At 37.0% G+C, this 24,962-nt stretch overlaps 1 protein-coding gene across 1 annotated transcript in view; it reads right to left on the bottom strand.

Moving 5' to 3' along the window:
• Positions 1-337: 337 nt before the first annotated feature.
• The window catches only part of LOC138814262 (vomeronasal type-2 receptor 116-like), a 36,290-nt gene continuing 11,665 nt past the window's right edge, over positions 338-24,962 (bottom strand). Inside the window, exons 5-10 of the mRNA XM_070003266.1 lie at positions 16,245-16,408; positions 6,608-6,893; positions 4,786-5,592; positions 2,602-2,829; positions 1,625-1,748; positions 338-1,266 (exon numbers count right to left, since the gene is read on the bottom strand). Of these exons, the coding sequence (XP_069859367.1) occupies positions 338-1,266; positions 1,625-1,748; positions 2,602-2,829; positions 4,786-5,592; positions 6,608-6,893; positions 16,245-16,408 (2,538 nt within the window). The remainder of the gene's footprint in view (positions 1,267-1,624; positions 1,749-2,601; positions 2,830-4,785; positions 5,593-6,607; positions 6,894-16,244; positions 16,409-24,962) is intronic.

Genomic DNA, 24,962 nt, shown 5'->3' with positions numbered 1-24,962 from the left:
ATTAATGCAATGGGTTGGAGTACACTGAAACATGGTGATGGGCAGCCTAGAAGGTAATATGCATAAAAATGAAAAAAGTAATTGACAAAGGCAGTAGTGAAAAGACATTAATAAGATGATAGGATTAATTGCAGATTAAATAGGAGGAACTAAAAATATCAAAGCAAATTTTTATTTTAAATGGTGATCACCATCACCTGTGTCTACCAGTACAAGGAAAATACACAAAAGATCCTTATTCTTTGAAAGAAAAATTCCATAATATAAACTATTATAAGAAGAGATAATTACCGTAGATTTAGATCAGATCTTCTGTACACTAATCAAACCTCTGAGTTCACTCATAAGATTGCATATTTCTCCTACTATGTCTTTTATCCCTAAAACCATATGGAGAAATTTTATTTGGCACTAACAAGATGTTGTAGCACTTTGGAACAAATATACAGCCTAGAAGCCCTGCACTAGAGGCCAAGATTGAGAAGATCTCCACAGCCACCATGGCCTTCCCCTTGGCACTGTGGTAAACAGGCAGGAAGGTGAGCCACACACTGCAGAACACCAGCATGCTGAAGGTCAGGAACTTGGCTTCATTGAAGGTGTCAGGCAGGTTCCTGGCCAGAAAAGCCACAGTGAAGCTGGCCAGGGCCAGGGAGCCCAGGTATCCCAGGACACAGTAGAAGGCAGTGATGGAGCCCTTGTTGCACAGAATGATGATATGGCCATGTTCAGAGTATGCATCTGTGTCCACAAAGGGAGGAGAGGTTCCCAGCCAGAGTCCACAGAGGGTCACCTGGATCAAAGTGCAGATGAGGATGATGAAGTTAGCAGCCCCAGATACCAGCAGCCACCTCATCCTTCTCCCTGGAGAAGTGGCCTTGAAGGCCAGAACCACAGTCACCGTTTTAGCCAACACTGTGGAAACAGCCACAGTGAACACAACCCCAAATGTGATCTGCTGTAGGATGCAGGTGACTGTGTTGGGATGGCCAAGAAAGAGCAAGGAACAGAGGAAACAGAAAATGAGGGAGATGAGCAAGATGTAGCTGAGAGTCTGGTGATTGGCCTTGACAATGGCACTGTCTTTGTGTTTCACAAACACTCCAAGAACAACAACAGTTAGCATAGAGAAGCAAAGAGCCATGCATGCCAGAGCCATGCCCAAGGGATCTCCAAAAGCCAGGAAACTTGCAGCTTTCAGGAGGCACTGGTTTCTCTCTGTGTTGGCATACTGATAATCTGGACACTTCACACACTGCTCCACATCTGGTGAGAAGTGTAAACTACCATTAGTTCTTGTGAACTACTTCTTCAAAGAATTTAAGAAATTGTTCACATCTGTGGTGTTCTTAATATAACACTGTTTACTCTCATAATAGCATTTTTGTTTCTTTTGAAATCACAACCACCTAGTATTTTCATCTCTTTTTTATTTAGCTATTTTTACTTAGGTTTTTTTTCCTTCAATGATTCTCACACGTATTGAAAAGGTATGCATTGGAGTGTTACAATATTTGAACCAAAATTTTCGCTGTAGTCCAAATATATAACTTTTGCATTGATTTGTTTGGGTTGAGGACAACTAGGGTAGGAGTAACAATTTCTTAATAAGTCATAAAATTACCTGTGACATTAGCAATCTCATTCTCTGGGCAAGGCGTACAATCAAAGCAACAGGTTGCTTTTTCCTCCTGACGAGATTTTCTGAATCCAGGACCACAACTCTCACTGCAGATAGAGTGAGGAGTCTGAGAGAAATCATGGATGTGTCAGTAACTGTTCAGCTTTCCCTCTAACACTTTACAGAGTGCATTGTTTTAAATAATTGATTACTAAACAAAATGTTTCTATGAATATAAAAGCAGTCAACTAATTGAATTCTATTATAAAGTCCATATTCCATAATTCACAAAGGCTTATGTGCTTCAACCTTGATTTCTAGACTGTGGAATCAATGTGAAGTATCGGATCTTTAAAAGGAGGAAAGTAGTGCTGAGAAAGTAATTCCTAATGTACGGTCCTATTGGATTTCTTTGAATTCATGCCATACCTTGCCTCCAGTTCATCTGAGATATGGAGAATAGAAGAAGGAAGACCTCCTTTATGTAGTGTTATGTGAACCTCAGGCCCATGGTATCTTCTTCATTTTCTACAGTCCATGGTGAGGTAATATTCTCAGAGGTGCCTTTGAGGACTCCTTTCACCAATGTTGGTTAAGTAGCATGCCAATTAACCATTAAATCAATCTCAACAGAAGGGAACAAAAGAAAACTTTCAACCCTGGAAAGCAACTCCACAGGTAGTTTATCACTGTGATATAAATCAAGATATTGGTAACAGATTTGAGCCTTTATGCTCAAAGTTACCACTCTGGTACTGGAAACATAGCTAACTTCCAGATGGTTAGTGGTTAAATGGAGTTAACAGTCTCACTGATTTTCCTGTTTGGGCTGATATTTAACCATGATATTCAGATATCGACTATCTGAGTAGCTAGGACTATGGGAGCAAGTTGCTAAAACTCAGCCAGGTATACACTAAAAGGGAGACTTTTGCTGATTTGTGTGTCATTAAAAATTATTAGGATTAGATCCAACCCACCTCTGTAGTTCCTATGGCCCACTCTAACAAATCTTCAGATAAAGACAGTTGATTGCCATGTAGAGCATATGGAGAAAACTTTCCTACTTTCACTGCAAGTTCAAGGCCTTCTGGAAAGTTCCAAATATTCAGAATGTCATATTCTGGCTCCAATTTTCTTTTCTCATCCCAAATCACTTGATCTCCAGCAGGATTGTAATATTGGATGTTTTTCAGGAAAAGGTGCAGCTAAAATAGCAACACTATACGGTGAATTACATCCCAGAGTTAAGACAGAAAACATGCAGTAAATAAGCTCCTGATTAAATGTGGTAGCTATTAATATCCCAACCTCATTTTTCTATGAAATAGAAGAATCAATCCAAAAATTCACATCAAGCAATAAAGGTACCAAATAGCAAAACAATGCTTAACAGAAAGAACAGTGATGGAGAATTATCAATATCAAATTTTAAACTCTACTACAAAGTAATAGTCATCAAAACGGCTTGGTACTGGCACAAGAACATATTTGATGACCAATGGCATAGAACTGAAAACATTGAAATGAACCCACAGACCTATAGCCACCTCATTTTCAATGAGGGAGCTAAAAAACTAGAATGGAAGAAATATGACCCTTCAGTAAATGGTGCTGACAAAATTGGTTAAACATCTGTAGAAAACTAAAGCTATATCTTTGTATATCACTCTGCACTGAGTCATCTCCAAATGTAACAAATACCTCAAAGTAAAGCAGACACCCTGAAAACTTTACAGGATGGAATAGGAGAAACTCTAGGCTTCTTTGGCACATGCCAAAATTTTCTTAATGAGGACACAGAAACACAAGAAATCAAACAATGATTGGACAAATGGGATTACCTTAAATTGCAGAGTTTCTGCATGACATGGGACATAGCTAACAAGATCAATAGGATGCCCACAAGAAACTCATATCTAAAGAATACTTAGAACACAAAAGATTAAATCCCCCAACAACAAAAGGTCAATAGACAAATGAAGAAATCATTAAACTCTCTGGCCATAAAAAATGCAAATCAAAACAGCATTGAGATGCCACCTCACCCTAGTTATAATAGCTATAATCAAGAAATCTAATAATACCAGATGATGGAAGGGATGTGGCCAAAAGGGAGTCCTAGTGCATTGTTGGTGGGAGTGTGAACTTGTTCAACCACTTTGGAAGCACTATGGAGTTTCCTCAAATGATTCCACATAGAGCTCCCCTATGACTGAGTAATCCCACTTTTAGGCATTTATGCAAACAATCATAAACAAGGCCAAGCTAAAATTATGAGCACAACTATTGCAGCATAATTTACCATAGCTAAGATATGGAACAAACCCAAACAGCCCTCAAGAAAGTTAAATATATATATATATATATATATATATATATATATATATATATATGAATTCAATTCTATGCGTCCATCTGAAAGAATTATTAACTGAAGTAAGCCAGGCACAAAGACACAGAGGTCCATGGATTCTTTTATTTGCAGTAACTAGTATACACATAGGATAATCTTAGCAGACAAGCAGAAATGTCAAAAGATATGTACAGATGACCTTACAATATAATGCTAATTGAAAAGGACCCCAAGGTAGAGACACAAGAGGTTTTTTTCTTTGTTGCTGTTGTTTTTAATATACTAATAATGTACTATGTGAATTTTTGTTTATTTTCTAAGTTCTTCCCACATGGTTAAACCCCTGTTTTCATTTTAATTGATTCCAGTGACCTGAATCCTCTATATACATTTCTCTAATATGGGGAGAGGAAGGAAAATAATAAAATAATGAAATGAGGATACAGGTTGACTCATTGTAACAATGAAATGTACAAGACACTATACTGAAAATCAACTTAACATGGGGGTGGAGGAATTGAGAGAAGGGAAGGTGGGACGGAAGGAATGGTAGGGCAGAAACAAAGAAGATAACAATGCCCAATAGCAAATGTAAGTACTCTGTACAGTATCTTTGCAATAAAATCATATATTAACAAAGAAACCAAAATATGTATGCCTGATGATTAAAAACCTTTATTTAAACGTGTGTATATATACATATATAAATACATGGATATATGCAGAACTTTAGAAATTCATACAGTGAGAATTCTCTCAACAAGAGTCTTTGCTAATGTTGTGTGCCCTCTAAAGGAGAAATAAGTACCTGTGCAGGGGAAGGCACTCTTCCTTTCCTATTTCCCATTGTGTGAACTTCCGTTTGAAGAAGAAGCATCTCATGGAGAGCCTGGGCCACAGCATATACAGTTTTGTATATATTATAGCTGTACACAGACATAGTCATGTCAAAAATATGTCCAGGCAACCAATCCAAAGAGGTGTCAGGAGGACAGTTGTCCCATATTACACAGTCAGACTCAGCATCTGAGCAATTAAATGACAGAAACCATAGCCTAGCAAGGAAAATGTCTTCTGGGTATTTGGGAGGATTAACTGCCTTGACAAAATCTGTGAATCCAGAAACATCTACATGATGCTGTGTAAATACAAGAGGTACATGCAATGAGCCTAGCATGAAATATCTCGTTTTCATGGTGAAATCCCACTGTAGATTCATGACACAAACTTTGCCTTGCATTAAAATTTGCTCAAGACTCATTATTATAGATATTAGGGAATCTTTATCACCATATATGATGAGAACACTTGCAGAAGAATTGTTGATCTTGTTATAAACTGCCATGACTCTGAATAAATATGACAGGTCTTGGGTTGAGACGACTAGCTCATAGGCTACACAAACTTTGGTTTTGGCCATCTGTTCTTTCAATTCAGCCAGAAACCATGAACCATTCTCATCCTGTGAGGTCAACAGCCCCACCCAGTTCCAGTTGAAGTGAAACAGTAAGGAGACAATGGCTATGGCCATTGATGTGTCCTTTGGGGCCATCTGATAGAGAGCAGGAAACGTGTTATGGTCACTCAGGGCATGATCAAAAGGTCCAAAGCTAAACTAAAGGGAAAGAAAATTCATGAATGAGGAGATTGCCATGCAACACAATCTCAGTCTTGAAGTAGGCTAAGAACCAGTTGAAGAAGGTAGAAGATAGTTTTGTTGTTTTTTAAAGTACAATTTAATGATTTGTAAATGTCTGTTGATCTTTATCAATAACTCTATCAACACATAGCATCTATATCAACCCCCAACCACTCCCTGGCTTTCCAAATTCCATTTCCAAATAAGTACATTGAATATTAAGTTGTTTTTCCCACCTGTCCATTTTTTATTCATCTGTCTTTTTCCCTTAACATCTATTCCAGTCATGTCTTTGGTGTTCTTTTTTATACTGTTAGTGGATCAGAAAAGTTAACCCATGGTGTTCCATTCCTACATATACCATGTGTGTATGTAAATGGCTATGAGCATGTCCCATATTTATTTCACATTACATATTCATATTTCAGATATGACTTTCATCTACAAGAGAACACATTTACCATTTCTTGTTCTGATGCTGACTTTCTTCTTTTAACCTATATATCCCATGTGTGTATGTGTGTGTGTGTATTTATGTGCATGCCAATACAGGGATACAAACACATGGCCTCTTGCACTTCCTTGGCTTTTTTCCCCTCTAAACTGGTGCTCTACCATTTGAGTTACACATCACATTGTGCTCCTTGTTGGTTAATTGAAGATACAAGTTTTCTGAGTACCCTGGATTATAGGTGTGAACCGTGAATACCTTGCTCAACATATCTGCAAACTGCAAAGTCATTTTCCATTTCCCAACTTATTAAAGAAAATTATTAATATAGCTTGAAGGAATAAATTTGCATTTGTCTGCTTGAACTCTTTCCAATCTTCTTTTCCAAACAATGGACTATAAATATCCTACTATCTTTGAGTAGTTATTATTTCATATCACAAAATGTAATAGTTTTATAAATTGAGTGTCTCCTTTCACCCTCTTTTAACACCTGAAATTGCACCATATTAGACATTTTTATAAACTTCCCACCCTCACCTGTGGAAATCTGTAGAGTCCCAGCAATGTCCCAATCTGGTTAGATGTTATTCCTGATGGTCCTGTAAGTACTGCTGTAGACCTCCTGTCTCTCATACAAGAGTAGTTTGGAATCTTGTATTTTCCAAAGAGCCAAATGAAGGGATTCTTTAACATTGTCCAAGCTCTGAATTCAACATCATAGATATCAAGTCCCAGAGTCATGTTATGTAAAAGAACAGGATTTTTGTTGATTTCCTCAACAGCAAAAACCAAAGCCAAAACAAACTGATAGTTCTTGAAGATCCTACATGAGCATAGAAATTGAGGAGTATTTCAAAACTTGTGATTTTTCTGTGTTGAATGCTTGCTTCTTTGCTACTGAACAAATTATAATATTACCCTTAATTAGGAAGGAATGTGAATGTAGAGTCTTATGCTTATATATTGAACTAGGCAAGGACATGAGAGGAATTTGTCATGAATGTGATTCAGTAACTTATTTAAGATGAGAGAGAGAGAGGTAGAATGAGAGAAACAGCACTAACTCATGGTAGTTGTCCTTCATATTAGGTTTTCTTGAGATAGCAAATATTCTCTTGCTCTATCTTAGAACAACTCAATACATCTTTGTGAAAAATAAGTTTATGTTTTGTGTTGATGTGGCCAGTCTAACGATCCAATGTTCTATTTAAGGGCAACTTTTATAAACAAAGATTCTATAGCAATGTCTTCTCCCAGACCCAACATATTGAACAGCTCTTCCTGCAATATCAACCCAAACAAGAGCTCAAATACAAGTGAGGGGAGTTCATTTTTATTTATGTACCAAAACAAAAGGGATGCATCCAACTCCAATGAAGTCATTATCATAAAGGGAATCTCAGATTCAGTGGATGATGAGAGAATTGTAAGGAAGCTTTACATTGAAATCTCACTTCCAAGCCCACCATGGTAAAATGCAGTGATGGCTACTCTCTTGCCAATATATTTAGATTGAGATACTAAAAAACAAACAAACCTGTAGAACGAAAGAAAGAAAAACAAAATAATGTAGTTTCTTTCTCTGTATCCTGTCTATGTGTGTAAGGGTGTGTTGTAGAAATTAATATAATGAAATCAACTGGCATTGTTTTAAAAGGAAACAATGGAGGCATGATGGAAACACAAATGAAAGTATTAACTTGTTCAACATGTAGTATAAATATATGTGAAATAATCATAATGAAAGCCTATCCTGTGAGCAAAATCTTCTAAATGGAAGAAAATAATGAGGTTTAAGAAAAGTTGATTGTGCATACACAAATGGAGGAATAAACTATAAGAATGAAGATGTGTGAAAATGGTTCATAAAAGTTGACAAAGCATTTTCTAAAAAGCAAATAATACTATTTTCCGCATGCAGCAAATGGTTGGGAATGCCCAAAGTTTTAAATATCTGTTCTAATAAGTAGTGCCAGAATTTCAAATTCCTAGCATATACAAGGATAAAAATGTAAGTTACATAAATATGAAAGGATCATCAAATCTCTGATCTAAAATCTACACCAAGCTGCCTTATGATCAACTTCTCACAAATGAAATATAAATATAGGTTAGATACTCTAGAATAGAACAGAATTTGGAGACAACACATAGCTCTGCCCATGATTGCCAAACTGCTGACTCCTCAGTAGAATCTGTAAGAGTCAGTAGAAGACATTAGTATTACATGTTTTATAGTATTGACAATATTTACAGTATTGGTGATAAAAATACAGAATTTATCCACCAGGAATATTTTATGGAAAATAGATATCCTTTGGTAATGAAGGAAGGAGTAAGATGTTCCCAGACAAGCACAGTTAAGGAATGTAAGTCCTGCAGATATTTCCTCGATGAATTATTAAAGGAAAATTTTCAGTCAAAAAGACAGAACCATTAAAGGACAGGAAAACAATCTAAGAATTGGTACGCTGTATCCTGCCAATACAATAAAAGTAGAGTTTAACAAGAAAATCAATCACAGGAAAGATTCAAACTGGTAGAAAATGAATGATTCAATATGGAGTAATCCATAACTCTTCAAACATTTAAGAAAAGAAAACTTCAATTTTCTCCAACTTCTTGATGTTCAGACCTATAAATTTTCTTCTAAAAACTGCCTTTTTTATGTCCCATACTAATCCCAAATTCATTGAATGATGCAACCCAGGCTCTGAGAAAAGCAGGACAAAGCCAAATCCTTAATTGTCAGAAAGAGACAATGAAATAGACAGAATAAAACAAAATAAACAATAAAATAAATAAACAACAAAATAGACAGAAATAGCTAATAAAAATAAATCGGAAATCAACAATTTAGGGTAAAAAACCCACAGAAAGGATGAACACAGCAAAAAGCTGGTCCTTTAAAAAAGTTAACAAAATTGACAGACCATTACCAAATTCGACTAAGAAAAGAAAAGACACACAAATTAATAAAAATTAGAGATGAAAATTAGAATATGAAGCCGAGCGCCGGTGGCTCACGCCTGTAATCCTACATACTCAAGGGGCTGAGATCTGAGGATCACGATTTAAAGCCAGCCCGGGCAGGAAACTCCGTGAAACTCTTATCTCCAATAAACCACCAGAAAACCGGAAGTAGTGCTGTAGCTCAAGTGGTAAGGTGCTAGCCTTGAATTGAAGATCTGAAGGACAGTGATAAGGCCCAGAGTTCAAGGCCCACGACCGACAAAATAAAAAAAAAGAAAATGGGAATATGACTACAGAGATATGAAAGATTCACATTATTATTAGGTAATATTCCACAAACTTTCATACTAGTAAATTCAAGAATATGGCAAAAAAGGAAGCATCTTTAGAGTACACTGATAGTCCCAAACTTAACCAAGAAGATTTACCTTAACTAAATTGACCCATAACAAAGAATGCAATTGAGATGGCAATAAAGAATCTCCCATCCAAGGAAAGCTCAGTAACAGCCAGATTTAGAGCAGTATGCTATAAAGTCTGCAAAGGGAACTCACTCTCTTACTCCACAAACGCTTCAATGAAATAGAAATGGAAAGATCACTACCAAGCTCATTCTATGAAGCAAACATAATACTCATCAAAAAACCAGATAAGAACCCATAATATAAAAGAGAACTATACATCCATTAATTTGATAGACATTGATGCAAAACTTCTCAACAAATTTCTAGCAAAGCAAATTCAGTAACTAATGAAAAAATCATACCTCATTATCAAATGGGATTCATTCCAGGATTGCAAACCTGGTTCAATTTATGCAAGTCAATTAATGTAATTCATCACATCACCAGAAGCAAGGATAAGAACCACTTGATCATCTCAATAGATGAAGAGAAGTCATTTCACAAGAGTCACCACCACTTTTTAATAAAACCTCTGGGGAAGGTAAGAATCCATGGGAGGTTCCTCAATATAATAAATGCTCTATATGACAAATTAGTGCCAGCATTATATGTAATGGAAAAATCTTTAAACAATTCCCTCTAGAATCAGGAACTAGACAAGGATACCCACTCTTTTCATTTCTCTTTAGCATAGTTCTGGAATTGCTTCCAAGAGAAAAGACAGAAAAGGAACAAATAAAGGGGATCCAAATAGAAGAAAAAGTAAAGCTATCCTCATTTGCCGATGATATGATCCTCTATTTAAAGAATTCTGTAGATTCTTATCCCAAGCTACTTGAGTTGATTTAAAACTTTGGCAAAGTAGTGGGTTATAAAATCAACCTACAAAAATCAGTCGCCTTCCAATGTTGAAATTGCCAACAATGTTGAAATCAGAAAGAAACATCATTTGTAATGGCTTCACAAAAAATAATATATTTGGAATTTACTTCATAGAAGATGAGAAGGATCTGTATTGTGAAAACTTCAAGATTCTGAGTTAGAAATTGAAGCATACTTAACAAAATGGGAAAATATCCTGTGCTCCTGATTTGCTAGATTAATATTTTGAAAATCACAATTGAGCACAGAGGAATCTACAAATTAAATGCAATCCCCATTAAAATCCCAGAAACATTTTTCAAAGAAATAGAGATATCAATCCAAACATTCATATGGAATATGGAAAGACCCAGGACAACAAAATCAATCCATAGTAGGAAGAACCTGGAAGAATACCAGTATCAGTCTTCAAGCTTTAGTAAGGAAATAGTAAAGAAATAGTTTAGTACTGTCACAAGAATAGGCCTGAGGACAAAAATGATGGAATACAAAACACAGAAACTATCCCACAAACATATAGCCACCTAATATTTGATAAGGGATCCAAAAACACAGCTTGGAAGAAACATACCCTCTTACAGAAATGGTGCTAGACAAATTGAGTATCCATATGCAGAAAACTGAAGCTAGCTATATACATATCATCTTGCACCAGAATCAACTTTTAAGTGGATGAAAGACCTCAACTTAAGGGTGGTTAGGTTGCAAATACTACAGAAAGGGTAGGGGAAATCCTAAGCCCTCCAGAAATGGGGTAAAACTTCCTAAACAAAGATCTCCAAGCACAACAAGTCAAAGGAAGACTGGATAAGTGGGACTGTATCAAGGGAGGAGTTTCTGATTAGCAAAGGTCATAGCTAACAAGATAAATAGCCCACAGATTGGGATAAAATCTTCATTTGCTACACATCAGATAAAAGCCTCATATCTAAATTTTACATAGAGCTAAAAAATTATCCCCCGCCAAAGAAACCTCCAAAACTCTACTACCTAATCAATAATTGGGCTAAAGATTTAAAGAGAGACCTCTCAAAGGAAGAAAAAAGAATGGCTAACAGACACATGAACAAGTGTTCAACATCTCTAGCCATAAGAGAAGAGCAAATCAAAATAATACTGAGATTCTACCTCCCTCCAAATAGACCCTTTATCAGGACAACTAACAACAAATGTTGACAAATGTGTCCAAAATGGCATCCAATGAAACTGTTGGTAGGAATGTAAACTTATTCAACCACTCTGGAGAGCAGTATAGAAGATCATTCAAAGATTGAAAATAGAGCTTCCCTATGACCCAATAATTCCACTACTGGACATTGAGCTAATGGATCACAAATCAGGTCACACTAAAGCCAAAATCACAACCATGTTTATTGCAGCATTGTTTACCACAGCCTAGATATGGATACAATGTAGATGTCCCTCAATGGAAAAATAGAACAAAAAAATGTGGTATATATACACAATGGAATACTACTCATCCAACATAAAACAAAAATACTATACCATTCATCAGGAAAGGGAAAGACTTCAAAAAATTATATTAAGCCACAGCCAGAGAATACAGACTCCATGTTTTATCTCATTTTCTATAATTAGGTTATGTATATAAACCTACAATTAAACACATATATATGTGTGTGTGTGTGTGTGTGTGTGTGTGTGTGTGTGTGTGTGTGTGTGTGTGTATTTATAAACACACATACTGAGAGATGATAAATTTTATGGCACCCTAGACATTAACATACAGAGGCCAAGGGAGGATATGCACTGGAGTGGTAGATGAGAACTCAATAGATGTGGACAGATGACCATGTAAAATAATATATTGTGAAGTGAACTCCAAGAAAAAGAAACAAAGGACATTTTTATTTGTCATTGTTATTGTTTGTTAATCTCTTTATGTTTTGTTTTGTTTGTTTGTATTGGGGAGGATAAGAGAAGGTACATAAATGGTGGAACAAGGCTGAACAAGTACAACAGTGATACTCTCTAGACACTATGTTCAAAATGAACTGGCCATCTTGTGGCTGAAGACAGGAGGAAAAGAGTAGGAGAGACATGGTATAAAAGAATTGTCCTCCTTACAGATTACTTAACTCATGTAACTAACCTTCTGTATGCTATCTTTACAGTGAGAATAAAATAAAACCAAATAAATAAAATGAAATGAATAAACTGACCCATCACAAACAATGAGATTTAATTGGCAATAACAAAACTCCCTGCCAGGAAAAACTCAGGACCAGATGGTTTTACAACTGAATTCTAAAAAACTTATAAAGGAGAATTATCATTTATTCTCAAACTCTTCATGAAATAGAAAGTAAGAGAACACCATTCTATGGAAACCAGAGAAATGCAGGTTGTTAAAACAATTTCAGATTCATCTCATATATGAACATTACAGTTCTCAACAAAATACTGGCAAATAGAAGACAAATATTAATGAGAAAATTTATACACTATGATGAAACTCGATTTGTCCCAGGAATGCTCATCTGGTTAACATATAACAACAGACCACCAGAAGCATGGGTAAGCAACAAATGATCATCTTGATAGATGCAGAAAAAGCCTTTGATAAGATCCAAATTTCCTTTGTGATAAAAACTTGGAAGGAGGTAGGAATACTTGGAACATTCCTCAGTATAAAAAAGCTGTATATGACAAACCTACAGCCAGCATTATGCTCAATGTTCAGCAATTAAAGCAATTTTCCCTAAAATCAGTAACATGATAAGGATATCCGTTCTCTCTGTTCCTCTTCAACAGAGTATTGGAATTCCCAGCAAGAGGGGTAAGCAAGATAAAAGCACTTAGGGGAACCAAATGCGGAAGCAAGAAGTAAAACTGACCCTTTGGACAGATGACATTATACTGTATTGAAGGGACTCCAAAAACTTCTCTCCTAAGCTATTAGAATTGACCTGGAACATTGGCAACATACCTAGGTATGAAATCAACCCCCAAAAAGAATTGCCTTTGTTTAGGCTGTTGGTCAAGGCTGAGATTAGAAAAGCGACCTCATTTGCAATTGTCTCAAAATTATAAATTACCTGGAAATTAAGCAATAAGTGAAGGATCTCCATAGTGAAAACTTTAAATATTTGAAGAAGGAAATTGAAGAAACCTTAAGCAGCTGGAAAGATAGTTTATGGTCCTTAATTAGAAACATTAGCCTTGTGGAAAATCACAATACTACCTAAAGCAATTTACAAATTTAAAGCAATATCAATAAAAATCCCAGCAAATTTCTTCAAATAGAGAGAGAAAACAATCCAAAAATCAATGGATAATAAAAGGACAAACACCAAAGCCATACTTAGTCGTCAGAAAAGTGGTGGACGAATTGCTTTATCAAACTTCAAACTCTATTACAGAGCCATAGTAATGATGACAGGTTGGTATTGAATAAATGGTAGACCAGAGAATTAATAGAAGAGAATAGAAGTCCCAGAAAGAAACACAAAGACTGATAGCTCCCTGATATTCAGTAAAAGAGCCAAAATTTTAGGCTGAAAAAGTGATGCTGAAAAAACTGTACATCGATGTATAGAAAACTGAAATTACATGTCCATAAATCCATCATCTAGTACCCACATCAATTCAAAATGGATCAACAATTTCAATGTAAAGCCAGAAATCATGAAACTCATAGGAAAGAGTAGAGGAAATGTTGGGCTCATAAGAACAAATCAGAATTTTCTGCAGAAAATACCAGTATCAGAACAAATGAACAACAGAATTGATAAATGAGTGTTCATGGCACATAAAACTTTCTGTCCTGCAAAGGGCATAGATAACAAACTTAATAGAAAGATCACAGAATGGGAGATTTTTGTTCTACCAGCTATCCATCAAGAAGAGTTTCATATACAAAATATCCTTAAAGCCCTTAAAGAAAAAACAATCCCAGAAATTAATGAGCTAATGACTTAAAGAGAGATTTCTCAGAAGAAGAAATAAGCATGGCCTATAGACACATGAAAAGTGTTCATCAACCCTGGTCATAAAGGAAATGAAAATCAAAAAACACTTTCATTTCACTTCACCCTAGTTAGATTAACCATTATCAATAAAACTATAAGAAATGCTGGCAAGGATGTGACTAAAAGTAACTTATCTGCAAGAAAAATTTAATGGATAAATTTGTTATTTGTAGTCAATAGCATAGATACAATATTACTAAATCAGACCAGACTTTGTTTTGTATCTGTGTGTAGCTAAGAATGCCCATTTGCTTTAACTATACTACCCAATGTGTCTATATTAACACCTTAAGACAAATACTCAAATATATTTTGGGAAATTAAGAAAATGAAAATCATCTGAATGTGGGTAAATAGTGGGGAACACAAAGAATAAGGTAAGACAGGTACTAGTGATTCATTCCTGTAGTCTTAATTACTGAAGAGGCTGTGATCTGAGGATTGTGGTTAGAAGCCAGGTTGAGGAGGGATGTTTATGAGACTTTTATCTCTATTTAACTACCAAAAAGTGCCACGAGTGGAGCTGTGGCTCAAGTGCTAGAACACTAGCCTTAAGTTGAAATGTTTAGTGACAGACAGCGCCCAAGACTTGACTTCCCAGCATCAGCACAAAAGAAAGAAAGAAAAACATACCAATGACAAATAAGATAAAGACATATATCATATATAGCATGGAAGAGAGTAATTGCTATCCTGGGATCACTGCTCTCAATTGTGGGCAGCTACACCAGTGTATACTTCTCACACCAACAATTGAAAAACAAGTGCAAATGATAGACCCAGTGGCATTTTTAGATAGTTTGCTAGAATTTCTTCATGCTGTGTGGTCATTTTCTTTTCTTATCTTTTTAGTATAGCCACTTATTAAATAGACTATGTGTTATGGACAAAAAGGCAAGAACTTGCATGAGCACAAAGAAACTAGAATTCATCCTGGGGAGATTAAATTCTCTTATAAGTGATCTTTAAAATGCTATCCTGTCTGTTAAAACATGTGTTGTGCAATATATCTGACTTAAAACACAACCAATGTTTATTTTGAAACAGTAACTACTTGCCTACAATAAGAACTTGTGTGTGTGTGTGTGTGTGTGTGTTCATTTGTGTGTGTGTAAGAGAGAGAGACAGAGAAGACAGAGAGAGAGAGAGAGAGAGAGAAAGAGAGAGAGAGAGAGAGAGAGAGAGAGAGAGAGAGAGAGAGAGAGAGAGAGAGAGAGAGAGAGAGAGAGAGAGAGAGAGAGAGAGAGAGAGAGAGCCCCATAGCATGAAATGAGCTCCTGAACAGTATCTTTGAGCTTTTGTGCTCCAGGCTAACACGCTGTAACTCAGCCACAGCTTCACTTTCAGCTTTTGGCTTGTTGATTGTAGATAAATGTCTCACAGATTTTCCAGCCTGGGCTGGCTTCAAACCTCAATCCTCAGATATCATGAGTATGAGTAGATAGAATTATGGGCATGAGTCATGAGCCTACCATAAGAAATTTTATCAATGTACTCAAAATACAGGTGTTATTAAAGACAATTTCTCACCCTACTGGCCTGGGAAGGAGGAAAATGGGTTTCAGCATTTTAGTACAGAGCTCATGACAGTGACTCAGGTTTATTGTAATAACGTCACCTCATTTGCTGCAATGACAGCTGAAAAGGAGGAAATATAGGCATGCTGGAGTAAAGTGAAGAATTTACTGACTTGTAAAGGAGAAGCTACATAGAAGGAAAAAGACTTGTTTCCTACTGCGAGAAGAAAATCACTCAACAGTTGATGTAAAACAAAATAATGAAATTGAGCTGCTCCAGATGCAATAGGGATGGAGGTCAGTGGATAAGGACAGACATCATTGATGTGGGCACCCAGAGTTTCCTCATCCATTGCCAATCCTCAGAACAAAAGAGAAAATGGGAATAAAATGATGCATTACTTACGGTGTGTGCTCCTCTTGCCTGGAATCTTCACTCTTACTATGATCTTTTCCCAAAGTGTTGAGAGGGAAAAATCCCGCAATTATCACATCTCCATCCATGTGTGCTCGGTGCTTCATAGTAGAGAAGCAGCTAGTGCCAGCCAAGGACCTGACCAGGACGGGAAGCTGGAGAAGGAGTGTGAAAATCAAATAGAACATCCTTGAAGCCTCTCCCAAAATTCCAAAATGTGAATCCCATATGTTAGGCATGTATGATCATTTATATTTCAATGTATGCATGTGTGCCTTTTTATTGAAAGAGATTTACACTGTAGCTCCATTTTAATCAAAACCTCTTGTGAGTTCCCTGAATTAATGTTTAAAACTCTTCCCTGAGGCTCTACATCTGTGACCTTCATTCAGGAGAAAAACATGAGTTGGAAAAGATGCATGGATTTGCCTTCTTTACTCCAGGTGCTATGATTTTATCCAAGACCACAGAGAGTGAGGTCAGAGAGTTGGAGTTAGCTTGGAAAATTGTTGGTACAATGTCTGGCATAAAACTATTTCCATGAAAGCCATTTGGGATGATGCACCTGATTGCCTCAGAGGATGCCATGTGCTGTGTATGCTGAATTGTCTACACAAAGTCTATGCCTGTGAGATGTCTGTGAGATGTTCTGAGAGCATCATACCCAGACGGTTGATTCCCACACACAATGTCCATTACAGTCACAGAATGTTGGTGGTAGAATTCCATGTGCAAATGCCTCCAGAAATACAACCATTTACTATTGCCTGGGGAAGCAATGATATTACTGAAACAATTACATGTCAAAACCCATGGTCAATGCTGAAAATGAGTTCCACTTTTGCATGATAGCATTTTACCTTCAAACATGATGCACTGGTTTGAGAATATTTGGTAGTAAAGGAAATTTTTCTGTACCACAAACATAAATCAATATCAAAAGAAACTCTATGTTTTCTACTTGTCAACATATGTTAGACCCAAATTCCGTGCAGAGACTTTAGTGGATCTGGAGAATAGTGATCCTTCAGGGAAGTGAACATACTCTACATCGTGCTGCAATGTTGGATGTGTATTTTGGTACACTTGTTCACAATCATGCACTAGGTAACAGAAAACATACATCATTTCTTCTTTAACAATGTAGGAGGAGAACTGGAAAGGTGACTCAGGGGTAGAGTGCTTGCCTTGCATGCGTGACACCCTAGGTGCATTTCCTCAGCACCACATAAGCAGAAAAAGGCATAAGTGGCACTGTGGCTCAAGTGGTAGAGCACTAGCTTGAGCTGAAGAGCTCAGGGAAAGCACCCAGACCGAGATTTTAGTCCCCACGACTGATAAAAAATGTATGAGGAAAGAAAAATCTTTCTATGAGATTGCCACTGATCTTTTACAGTTGTACATTCATTGCAATATATATCACTTATTTTGTAAATTCTTACTACCATGTTTTAGCTGGACAGAGGATTTTTTATATATTTTTATTTTTTTGGTTTGTTTCAAATTTTTATTGTCAAGATTATGTGAAAAGGGGTTATATTTACATAAATAAGATAGTGAATACATTTCTTTTTTAAAATTTTATTTTATTGAACATGCTGTACAGAGGGGTTAGTTACATTAGTAAGGCAATGAGTACATTGCTTGTCAATAATTATTGCCTCTACTCTTGTTGTTCTCCCACTATCCCTTCCCTCCCCCTCCCACATTGCTCCCCACCCCACTGTATTCCCCAGCCCAAAGTTGTAAAGTTTGTTTCCAGTATACTGTCCTGTGGGTATGGATGTCAAAATGGGTCATGCTATGTCATGTTTCAGCCTTTTGTTATTCTGCTTCCCCTACCCAGTTTAGACAAATGTAAATACAAAAAGCAGGGTACCAAAATCAAATACAGTCACATCAGGGGATATACCATAACAGGAAGAACATACAAAAGAAACAAACAAATATCATAGTATATTTGGAACAATAACAAGGAAATGAGACCTCTTGTATTAATATCTTGGGGTACATTTTACTTAGAATCATTGTATATGGACATATGTACATAGCTTTTGAGCTTTTCAGCTCATCTGATAAGATTACCCTATATACATGTATATATATGTGTGTGTGTGTGTGTGTGTATGCATGTGTGTATATACACTAATGCATTACTTTACAAATGAGGAGGAATCACTTTTTTCTGACAGAAGCATAGAATTCCTATAATGTAAATGTATATACATATTATATATATATATATATATATATATATATATATATATATATATATATATAACATTTCCTTGATCCATTCATCAATTGAGGGGAATCTGGGTTGGTTCCAAACCTTACATATGGTAAATAATACCGTGATTAATGTAGTTGTGCTGGTACCTTTAGTATGGCCTTGTTTGTGGTCATTTGGGTAAATGCCCAGAATTGGGAATGCTATGTCATAGGAGAGCTCTGTTTAGTCTTTTGATGTACCTCCATACTGCTTTCAATGCAATGCCCATCAATATTCCAACCTCATTCTTTAGTGAAGTAGAAGAAGCTATCCATAACTCAAATGCAATAAAAAGACTGAATAGGAATAGAATAAAAGAAAGACAGCTTCTTCAGTACATGGTACCAACAAAATTGATCCTTTTATACACCCTGCACCAGAATCAACTCCAAATGTATCAACAACCTCAAAGTAAAAGCAGACAAACTGAAATTATTAAAGAAAGGAATAGAAGAAACACTAGGGTTCCTTAGCACATGTCAAAATAAAAAATAAATAAATAAATCCCGCAAAAACAAATCCTCAAAGAAACAACTGCCCCATTAATAAGTGGGCTAAAGACTTAAAGGAGACTTCTCTTCAGAGGAAACAAGAATGGCCAATAGACATAGGAAGAATAGCTCAACTTCTCTGGCAATAAAAAGGGCAAATAAAAATAACATTGGGATTCCATCTTACCCCACTTAGACTGGCTAAAATCAAGAAATGTAATAACAACAGATATTGGATAAGATGTGGCCAAAAGGGCGACTACTACTTATGAGTAAGGTTTTATTGTTACATGAAAGAAAAATAATTTCGAGGAGTTCCGGGAAGATGGCGGAGGAGAAGCTGGAATCTGAAGAAGCTCTCACATAGAAAGCAGTTTTAGAGTTCCAGTGAACATTCCTAAGCCAGAGAATCACACCAAGTGTGCCATCACAGGACAGAGAGTTAGACAAGAGAGGCGAAGCCAAGACAAGGAGACACATCTGAGCGCCTGACAGCAGCCGCCGCGGTGGCGGCAGGGTCGACCTGAGCGCTCACACAGAGAGTCCGGGACTAAGGAGCCAGATGCAGCAGACGAGAGGATTCTACTCAACACCAGCAAGAACCGACAAGGAGCGGACATCTTCATCCTGCAGTTTGCAGACCAGAGATGACCCAGGATCCAAGACTCGGCGTGAGTAGAAGCCCGACGTCCTCACTCCTTCTCAGGGAGCAGAGGAGGGAAGGCCACCCCTCCCCCCCCAGCACCAGTGATCTCCATCTTGGATACCGACAAAGCTCGGAGGAGCAGCCAGCTCCAACTCAGGCCTTGGAATAAAACGAGTCATTTAGCAGGTCACAAGAACTTGACGGTGAAGTGACCTGCCAGACTCAGCTCCATCCAGGGAAAAGTCACCCAGCTCAGGCACCAGCCATTGGAGTGGCTTTCCTCACTGGGTAACCAGAGCCAGAGGCTGCCCCTCCCTCTAGCAGCCTCACAATCAATTGAAAAACAGAAACCCTGAGAATGGCTCCAGGCTGGGCTCTGTAAGTTTTTCACAAAATAGCCCCAGGGAAAAGCTACTGTTTGTTGAAAGGCCTCAACTCTACCAGAACCTAGCCTCATCACTGCATCCCCCTCTTTTGTGATTCTCAAAGCAGATCACCCTCCCATTAAACTAACCTGGGAGGAGGATCTCAAAATCTTGGGTACAGCAGAGCATTTTTCTGCCTGTTCGAACAAACTGACTTAAGAAACCAATCAAGCCACAGGACCTCAAGCTGACCAGAGACTCCAACAAGAGGCTGGTTACAGACAAAAGGGAGATACAGGATTCTTCCCACCCCTCCCAAAAAAAATCAAAAAAAAAATCAAAGAACTTTTTTTTTTCTTGTTCTACTTTTCTTTTTTCTTTTTTTTTTTTTTTTGGTACCTTATATATATAAAAAAATTTTTTTCCTTTTCTAAAACTTTTATTAATCTTTAATTTTTGCCTTTTTTGAAAAAATAATTGTTTTCCAGTAACTTTTTTTTCCCTCTTATAATTTTTATTTTAGGAGTACGTGAATGTGCGTTTTCCTTTCTTTTCTTGTCTTCTTTCTCTTTTTCTTTCTTTCTTAATTATCTTTTTGTTTTTTGTCTAGCTCTACTGAACTTCTGATCTTTTTTTCTCCCTTTCTTATCCTTTTCACCTTTTCCTCTCTTTGTTGTTCTGTATGTGACTTAACTCTTGTCATGTACATCCTCAGATAAACCCATAGTTAACTAGTAGACCCTATCCTCCATTGTGTACACACTTAATCCACAAATTTATTACTCAATCCAAAACCTCTGAGACTTAAATTCCTTAATAGCAGTACTACCTCTTTATGCCTATATAATATTTTAAGCATTTTTTTAAGTTTTTCTAATCTCCTCTATCTCCCTCCTGTTTGCTCAATATATTCACATTCCTCTCTAAATAGATGGTCTTTCAATCTCCATAACTATATTAATTTTTACGTTTCTATTTTTTTTCTGGTCTCTTTTCATTTCCCTTTCCCTTTCTTCTTTTTCTCTCTCTCTACTTGCATCCTATCCAACCTATTTCCTGCATTGAGATTAGGACATAGTTAACTCTCCCTGTGCCTCCCCACACCAATCTATTCCTATTTTTTACCCACATCTCTCCCTAACCCTAAAAATTTCTGGTTTTCCAAATTCTCTGCGGTTCGAAGCCCATTAACATATATTTATTTGATGTTGAATAGATGTATCTGTTGAACTAGATTGTATCTTTAGACTATTGACTGTATAAATGCAAACGTTGGTTGATGATTGCCTTAAGATAGTGTTCTAACACAAAACTGGTGCTATTTTCATCTCAAATTGGCAGAGTAAGCTGGAAAAACACAAGAAAAATAGCAAATCCGGGTATCTCAGTTCCCAATCTTGATAATCAGGGGTCAGAACAGATAATGAACAATCCAGAGGAGAGTTCTCCAATAGCTCTACAAACACTGGTGGCAAACATGATAAATGAGAAGTTTGACAACTTACAAAGGACTCTGTATGAGAGTGATAGGGAGAGAGAGGAGGCATCCCAAAAGTTTATACAGGAATATCATAAGTGTGAGGAAACTACTCAAAAACTGATACAGGATTTGCGTGAACAACTTGAGAATACTCAAAGAGAAAGGGGGGAATGGCGTGAGCAGGCTGAGAACACTCAAAGAGAACTACAGGAATCGCATGAACGGGAGGAAAGATAACTGCAGGAATCCCAGGAACGAGAGGAAGCTAATCAAAGAGTAATACAGGAATTGAGAGACCAGGTAGAGAATACACAAAGATCACTAAAGGCATTCATGGAATCCATTAACAAAGAGCTGAAGGAAGTCAGGGAGACCACAAAGGGAATGCTGAATGGAACCCAACAGAAGGAATGGGAGTCCAAAGAAACCATAACCAATCAACTAAGTGATTTGAGAACAAACACTGAACACCAAAATAAGGAAGTAAAGAAATTCATACAAGACCTAAAACAGAGCTTCAACAAAGAACTGGAAGCCATCAAAGCTGACCAATTAGAAGGAAAAGAAATAAAAAACAAAGTAGAGAGTCTTGACAGCAGGTTAGACCATGCAGAAGATCGAATCTCAGGGATTGAAGACAGCCTAGATATTATAGAGAAAGAACATACAACCATCCAAGACAAGTCCAAGAAATATGATAGATCTATCCAACACCTGGAAGACACCATCAGATGGCCTAATCTAAGGATAATGGGTGTAGAGGAGCACCTAGAAAGAGAAGTTAATGGTCTAGGAAATTTGTTTAACAGGATCCTAGCAGAGAACTTCCCAAACATACAAAAAGATAAGCCTATTCAAGTACAAGAAGCTTTTAGAACCCCAAATAGACCAGACCAGAATAGGACATCCCACCGTCACATTATAATCCACACAGGGTCAACTCAGAACAAGGAAAAGATCCTTAAAGCTTTCAAGGAGGAAAGGTTAATCACCTATAAAAGGAAACTAATTAGATTCACCTCAGATTTCTCAGCAGAGACAATCAAAGCAAGAAGAGCCTGGAATGATGTATGCCATGCCCTAAAAACAAACAACTATCAACCAAGAATACTGTACCCAGCTAAACTCTCCTTCATAACTGAAGGCCAAATAAAAACCTTCCATAGCAAAGAAAAATTGAAACAATACATCTCCACCAAACCAGCCCTACAAAAGATTCTTAAGGATGTCCTACACAAAGAAAACCAACAAGACCGCAACAAAGGCCAAGAAACTGCACCTAAACTGAGAATCCAAGAACCATAGGAAGAACCCAGGTTTTGCAGCCCCCAAGAAGGTGGATAACATGGCAGGAACACCCAAATACCTCTCAGTCCTATCTCTGAACGTTAACGGATTGAACTCTCCAATTAAGTGACATAGACTGTCTAGTTGGATTAAAAAACAAGACCATTCTATCTGCTGCCTACAGGAGTCACATCTTGCCCGTAAAAACAAACACATTTCCAATGTTAAAGGCTGGAACAAAATCTACCAAGCAAACGGCCCCCATAAACAGGTTGGAGTTGCAATCCTAATATCAGATAAAATAGACTTCAAACTAAAATTTATGAGAAGAGATAAAGAAGGTCGCTACATACTAATTAAAGGATCTCTCCTTCAGGAGGATATTACAATTCTAAATATCTATTCGCCAAACAATGGAGCACCCAAATTTATCAAAGGAACACTACTTTCCCTCAAATCCCATATAGATCCAAAGATATTAATTGTGGGGGATTTTAACACACCACTCTCCCCACTAGATAGATCAACTCAGCAAAAACTCAACAGAGTAACCGCAGATCTAAACAGCTGCATAGATCAACTAGACTTAACAGACATCTACCGAACATTTCACCCACCAGCATCAGAATACACCTTTTTCTCAGCAGCACATGGAGCAAGAATAAGAAGCACATGGTTATCTCAATAGATGCAGAAAAAGCATTTGACAAGATACATCACCCCTTTTTGATGAAGGTTTTGGAAAACTTAGGAATCCATGGAACATTCCTCAAAACAATAAAGGCTGTATATGACAAACCTACAGCCAGAATTATACTCAGTGGTGAAAAACTAAAGCCATTTCCTCTTAACTCAGGAACAAGACAAGGATGCCCACTCTCTCCACTTCTCTTCAATCTAGTATTAGAATGCCTAGCTACAGCAATAAGACAAGATGCAGACATAAAGGGGACCCACTAGGGAAAGAAGAAATAAAACTCTCCCTCTTTGCAGATGACATGATCTTGTATTTAAAGAATCCCATAGACTCCACTCCCAAATTACTCAAGCTGATTCAAAACTTTGGCAAAGTAGCCGGGTATAAAATTAACCCCCCAAAATCAATGGCTTTTCTGTATGCCAACAATGAGAAAAGTGTGGCTGAAATTAGGAAACCAACTCCATTTGTAATAGCCCCACAAAAAATAAAATACCTAGAAATTAACTTAACCAAATAAGTGAAGGACCTCTAAGATGAAAACTTTAAAATCTTAAAAAAGGAAATCAACACAGAACTTAGAAAATGACAGAACCTCCCATGCTTCTGGATTGGAAAGATTAACATCGTGAAAATGGCAATACTTCCCAAGGCTATCTACAAATTCAACGCAATACCTATCAAAATTCCAACCTCATTCTTCAAGGAAATAGAAATGGCAATCCAAAAATTCATATGGAACAATAAAAGACCCCAAATAGCAAAAACGCTCCTCAATGGAAAGAACACTGCTGGAGGAATATCAATACCAAATTTCAAACTCTACTATAAAGCCATAGTAATCAAAACAGCTTGGTATTGGCATAAGAACAGACCTCAGGACCAATGGAATAGAATTGAAAACCCAGAAATGAACCTACAGACCTATAGCCATCTAATCTTCGATAAGGAAGCTAAAACAATAGACTGGAAGAAAGACAACCTCTTCAGTAAATGGTGCTGGCAAAATTGGTTAACTACATGTAGAAAACTTAAGCTAGATCCTTATATATCACCCTGCACCAGAATCAACTCCAAATGGATCAAAGACCTTGAAGTCAAAGCAGACACTCTGAAAACATTACAGGATGGAATAGGAGAAACCCTAGGTCTCCTTGGCTCAGGCCGAAATTTTCTGAATAGAGACCTGGAAACACAACAAATCAAAGAAAGGTTGGAGAAATGGGATTGCATAAAGTTGCAGAGCTTCTGCAGGGCAAATGACATAGCTAGCAAGATCAATAGAAAGCCCACGGATTGGGAGAAGATCTTTACTAGCCATACAACGGACAAGGGTCTCATCTCTAAAATATACTTGGAACTCAAAAAATTAAAACACCCAACAACAAAACCTCAAAGAAACAACTGCCCAATAAATAAATGGGTCAAAGACTTAAAGAGAAACTTCTCTGGAGAAGAAAGAAGGATGGCG

Source organism: Dipodomys merriami, unplaced genomic scaffold (assembly GCF_024711535.1).
Source record: "Dipodomys merriami isolate MVZ:Mamm:240054 unplaced genomic scaffold, mDipMer1.0.p SCAF_6, whole genome shotgun sequence".
NCBI classification, from domain to species: Eukaryota; Metazoa; Chordata; class Mammalia; order Rodentia; family Heteromyidae; genus Dipodomys; species Dipodomys merriami.
The sequence above is the reverse complement of the archived record's forward strand: the minus strand, read 5'-3'. Positions and strand labels throughout refer to the sequence as shown.